The sequence below is a fragment of the Heloderma suspectum genome, chromosome 1, assembly GCF_057233095.1.
Source record: "Heloderma suspectum isolate Gila_16-S chromosome 1, 16-S_ref, whole genome shotgun sequence".
NCBI classification, from domain to species: domain Eukaryota; kingdom Metazoa; phylum Chordata; class Lepidosauria; order Squamata; family Helodermatidae; genus Heloderma; species Heloderma suspectum.
The window spans coordinates 133,391,899-133,397,898 of NC_139458.1; the positions used below are offsets into that span (position 1 = coordinate 133,391,899).

The following is a 6,000-nucleotide window of genomic DNA, read 5'->3' on the forward strand; positions in this document are numbered from 1 at the left end:
AACTAAAAACTAAGCCATTTATCTACCATGACCATGTGACAATTAGTGCACTGCGATACATTAAGCCAGTCTTCCGCAACCTGGCTCCCTCCAGATGTGCTGAAATGCAACTCCCATAACTCCCAGCCAGCATGGCACCCAATGGCAATGCTATTTTTCTAGTTAGATGTGTGAGGGAACACACATCTGACTTGTTGTGATGCACTTCCCATGATTATGCAGAAATGCCCCAAGGAAACCTCTCAGGCCTAGAAGAAATGTAGATGCTCACCTGTAGATGAGGCTGATGCTGAAGTAGAAAGAGATGAAGATTAAGAACTCACAGTAGAGGAGTTTGTAGATGCTGCCTTTCCATCGCAGCAGCAGCTGGGAGAAGGTGCCAAGGCGTGCATCAGCTACACGATACGTGTACGTCACGGTCATCACAAGGCCTGCTAGAAACAAACAGCATTGTGATGAGGAATAAGGCCCTCCTAGGGAGAACCTGCAGGAAGGTAAAAGAAGCAGTGGCTGGTTGGGGAATGGGGTAACTTAATGGGGGCCCTAAAACCGTAAGTGATTTTATGCAGAGGAGACGTAGCCCAAGAAGCTCATGCCAAGTTGGCAAGGAATTCTAACTCAGGGCCACTTCAAGCTTGACTCTTCCCCACACTGAGGGTACATTGATGTAAGTGTATTGTGAAAACCTTATATCAGAAGCAGGCAACTGGGGCCCCCTCAGCCTCATTTTATCCAGCCCTTGGTCTAATTTCAAAGGCCCTTGGGAAGCGATTAATCCAAACCTCTTGCAAGAGTGATCTCTCCCTCCTCCAGCAGCCCACTGAGCATGGGGGGAAAGGGAGAAGGGGGTGGCAGAAAGAGTAAGAGGAGAGAGAGAGAGAAGATGTGGCAGAAAGAAAGAAAAGGGTGGTCCTGCCCATTTTTGGCTCTGGCTCCACCCACTACTGGGTCTTTGCCCCCCCCTCATGAACGCCTCAGAGGGAATGCAGCCCTTGACAGAAAAAAATGTTCCCCACTCCTGCCTTATGTAGAGTATTGCAGGCTTTCTCCAACTTGGTGCCCTCCAGTTATTTGGGACTACAACTCCCAGCAATCCTGACCATTGGCCATGCTGGCTGGGGTTTATGAGCATTGTAGTCCCTAACATCTGGAGAGTACACCAGGTTGCCTACCCCTGGATTACTGCACATGCTGAGCAGGAAAAGAAATGTGTGTTCCGTCATCATGCATGATGATCTACATTTGGCTTGCATGCTGTTTCTTATATGGGGGTACTGTCTATATAAGAAAAGTATATTGTTTAAAGGGACTCCAGGGGTGTCTCCTTGGTGTCACAAATAAAGTCTGTTACAAAAAATGTGGAGTTCAGATTATAGATGCACATATAAGGCATTTTGGAGCAGTCACAACCCCCCCCCCCAACCAGTACCAAATCAGGATGTCTTTGTGCTGCTTCAGAAATCCAGAGCTGCTGTTACTGTGGATGGAGCCCACATGTACACTTTAAAAAAGAACAACAAACAGACTTCAGGGGGGTTTGTTTATGGACAGGGAAGGAAGTTGAAGAATAACTTTGGGGAGACAAATGTAGTAACAGAGAGGTAACAGTGGAAATAAGAGAAAGAAATATGGGGAAGTCTATGGGAAGGAAGAATCGGAGCACGGGCATCAAAAAGGCAATGTCATAGAAGCAGTTTATTAAACAGGATTGTAGTGCTGGTTTGGACCGCAGCCCAGGAGAAAGTTTACACATTAAAGGGAACATTAAAGCATGTTGATCCTCAGAAGGGCCTCTCCTACCCCACCCCAGAGCATCCATAACTTTGCTCTGGACTGCCATGCTTGGATGAACATGATTTGGAGGGGTGATGGAGAAATGGGTAGAAATAAGGCACAGTAAAAGGTGGGAGAGGCTTTCTACATCTGCTGTCCATGCTCCCAAGAGATGCAGAAAGTACTTCTCCCAAAGAGAGAGCATTAAAGCAGAAACACAACAACGGACTACTGTCTATGGCACAACTTCTCTGCTTTTGTAGATTTCATAATATCTCTGTGAGGTGGATTTCCTGGCTCAGCTACATCATCGCCTGGAGTTGCTCAACATGATGGATTATCCTCAGAAACCTCCAGTGTTTATATTCTTGTGTTTCTGCCCATGTGTTGGCTGGAGGCAGCTTGGAGATTATTCTGACATGTCATGCTGAAAGCATAAAAATGTGGTGTGGCAGCTGATTGACTCGCATGACATTTGCATATGCGAATTTAGATGTATAGGTGCAATTTTAGCAATAATTATTACAATGTAAAGAGAAATGCAATACATCTCACCATATGTGGGGAAGACTGTGACCAGGTGACCTGTGAGCCTGCTCAGTCCCCTGTCCAGGTGTTAACTATTGATGGGCAACTTCAAGGCCCCTGCTGCTCTTCATTCTGATGGTTCTTTATCTTTAAACTGGACTTGGGCTGGACAAGCTTTCAAATAGAGGGTGCTTTCAAATAAGGCACTGTCCTCTGACATCCCTCTTCAAATAGAGGACTTTCCTCTGTAAGGCAGGACACAGGGCCACCCTATTTGGACTGCACATCGTATTGGCCCTGTGTCTGGAGGTAGCCCTGGCATTTGATCTTCAGATGTTCTCTAGTCTTCTTTCCCCATCCCTGTGAGAAGAGCTCAGCCCAATTTAGTCTAGGAATTGAATGGGGTTCTGTCTGAGCCCTAACTAATTTAGAGCAGGTTCTCTTGGGCCTAAGGAGACAGTCTTAATGTCTGGGTCTAGCTAGCAGGATGTTCCATTCTTCTAGACATGCCATGCGACTGGAGGACGTGCACAGATTAGCCAGGTCAGCACCTCTCACAATAGGACAGGGCACTGGGGAGCCGAAGGCCTGTTTGTGTAAGGTAGCCTTCCCCAACCCAGCACCCTCCAGATGTGTTGGACTACAACTTCCATCACCCCAGCAAGCATCCTTCCATGCCAATGGTTGCCAAGGATGATGAGAGTTGTAGTCCAACACATCTGGAGGGTGCCAGGTTGGAGAAGGCTGGTGTAAGGAAAGCTGCCGCGTGGGACTACAGCAGACAATTGATTTGGTGTCAGTCACGCAAGTTGTTGAATTACTTTCAAGCTGATTATAATATTGAGGAAATGGTTTGTTTTCCAAAATGATTAATGTTGCAGAAAATGTTGCAACAAAAATAACTGGCAGCCATACAGAAAATCTGCATCCCTGACTATCCCTCCTGCATATACAAAAAACAAATCAGGCACTGCAGTGAGATGAACTCTGCTGTTGTTTGCCCTGGAAGGCACCTTCTTAGGTACAGCTGCCCTGTGACTATGGTGTATGGTGGCCTGGACTGCCCATGTGGGATCCGGGGCTGGTCCTGCCTTTTGACAGTGGCTTGGACTGCATGGTCTTTTGGTGCCTTCCTACTCTTAGACTCTATGCTTAGGGATTTATGCCCTGGATTCCAGGAGCACATTTTTACAAGAAAAGGGGATATCTAATGACTATAGTATTTGAGTATACTTGGAATTACAGCAACAACAGGATTTCAGATTTCGTCACAATTAAAAGTTTGAAATGGAGAATATTTTCAGCAATGTGTGAATACCAACCAAGTTGCCCACCAAGCTTCCCCCGCCCTCCCCACAGATGCACTATTTACTTGGAAGTATACTCCATTAACTTCAGTTGGCTTTTATTCCTCCAAGTAAGTATGCTTATTTTGAAATCCCTGAGGGGTCTCCCCTGACATGATGTTGACATTTGACAGTAACACCTGGAGCTATTCCAAGGGTGATTGTTTTGGTTGCGGTCCAGACAGTCTTTTACTGAACTGAGAACAATTTTATAAATGCAAGCATTCCCAGATAATGGTCCAGAACTCTTGCCACACCTTCCTAAAGCCAAATAAATGTCATCAGAAGGGGTCAGACATTTTGGCAGCTGGAACCAATTCCTCATCAATGCATTAAATAACAAATTGTAGAAATGTTGTTCAAAACCATGCAGGCATATAGAACTGGTTAATAATTCTGGGTTCTTCTCTTACTCTTACTCTGTAGCATGTAGCTTGGCTTACTTGCATGAGGTATCTGGAGCTGAACATCTTGATGGATGACCCAGTTAATTCCTGCTCTCTTTCTCCTTCCCTCCCCAACTAGCTCCCTGCAGTGTGGGTTATTCTGTGGAGAGATGATGTATCTTTTCTACTTGTACCCCCCCTGCTTTAAAGTGAATGTGCCAGGTTATTCTGGGCAAAGTCACTGCCTGGAACTACGATAACTGTAGAAGGTGCGTGTGCAAATAAAAGTTATGTGTTTTTTCATCTGGCACCTGCATAGCCTGAAATTGTGTAAGAACCATTGTTCTTTTTGTCACTCAAAATCATACAGTGGTCCCCTTCATTGAGTAAAAGGGTTCAAGAAGTCTGAATAAAGGAAAGTTACCAGAAGGAATGTGTGGTAAAGGCCAAAGAATTGGGACAAACAAGGTGTGCGTACATGTAAAGTTGACCGGGAAACATGAACAACAAGATGCATGTAATTAGCAGTTTGGGGAAAACCACTGCACAAAGAGGTTGTCCATGATGGTTAGGAGTTTTGAGCTAACCATGTTGGCTTAGCATGATGTCTGAACAAGCATCTGTTCCAACCATGGTAGTTTATTAACCACGGACTAACCACATTCACTAACCACTTGCTGCAAGATGGTTAGTGGGCTCTACCATGGCTTAGTGTGATGCCTGAACAGCCTCCATGGTTAATTGACAGCTGCCATAGAGCTCTGCAGCAAGAGGGGCCAAAGAAGGAATAGACACTGAGGACCAAAATGGCCGACAGTGCAAAGACCTTTGGGATGCATGGCCATCCATCCAAAGGACTGTGGGTTCCTGTGGGAGGGAGGGTGGTTAGAGAATGGTTAGTCTAACCACGTTATGGAACATGGTTACCTGCATGTGTGGCAGTAGCATTCGCAGTGGTTAGTGGTAACCACCATGCACCATGGTTAGCCTAAGCAAACTTCTGTAGTGTGCGTCTGAACAGGGCCTAAGACTTCCAAGATAGGCCAAAAACCTGAGGCAAAAGTTATATAATAACAGCAGAGTTTCCAAAAAGCCCAATTAATGTGCAACCAGGGCCACCTTGTGTCATATTGATACAATCCCATGATGGTGACACTATATCCCTCTTGTGCATTTATACCTTGTAGCACACACAACAACATCTGTTGTGGTATTTTGGATAATATGGAACAAAAAGTGGGAAATAATGCTAGAAAAGCAGCATGTGGACTGCCTAATGTGCTCCTACAGTTATCAGTACACTAAAATGCACTAGTGTAGACCTAGCCCAGGACACATAGTCAACAGGTGTTTTTTCCACATTGTGCAAAGACTTGGGACAAAGAGTATTTAAGATATCCCCAAGTCAGCAGAACTCTGAGGAAAGATCGGAACACCAAAGAAACAGCGGCATGCTGCACACCTCCTGTTTCTGAGGACATGACCTGGCTAGCCATCAGCTTCTCTTGATCCCACATTTGGTAACTATCTGAGTGAATGTGGAAAGTGTGAATGGATTGAATCGATCACTCTATCACTCTAAAGTTGTTCTAAAAATTGCATTTGGGTGTAGAGTCTTGGTCTGTACCTCACCCTGTAATCCTAGCTACATATTCCTGACATTTTCCGAGGGCCCAGTATGTATGTCAGCTTCTGTGTATTCCGTGACTATAAGGCTCTGTCTGAGCTGGGATACTGTGGCTTAATGTTCCATCAGTTCCACAAGTGTGCAATAGCTACAGGAAATGACCACGTGCATGCATTGGTCATGTAAGGACTGTTTACAGATATTACTGGATTGTGTGGGTGGGTGTTTTATTATGGGAACTTCTTTTCTGCCTCTGCTGCCCCCAGGTAGAATTTTTTCTCATGCAACTCAAATGCAGAATAGACATCTTTACCAAACATGGAAAACTCCAAGTCTTGTC

General features: G+C 45.2%; 1 protein-coding gene across 1 annotated transcript in view; it reads right to left on the bottom strand.

Moving 5' to 3' along the window:
• The window catches only part of LOC146357914 (bestrophin-1-like), a 29,095-nt gene extending 28,672 nt beyond the window's left edge, over positions 1-423 (bottom strand). Inside the window, exon 1 of the mRNA XM_084847801.1 lies at positions 272-423. Within this exon, the coding sequence (XP_084703927.1) occupies positions 272-423 (152 nt within the window). The remainder of the gene's footprint in view (positions 1-271) is intronic.
• Between the last annotated feature and the right edge of the window lie 5,577 nt (positions 424-6,000).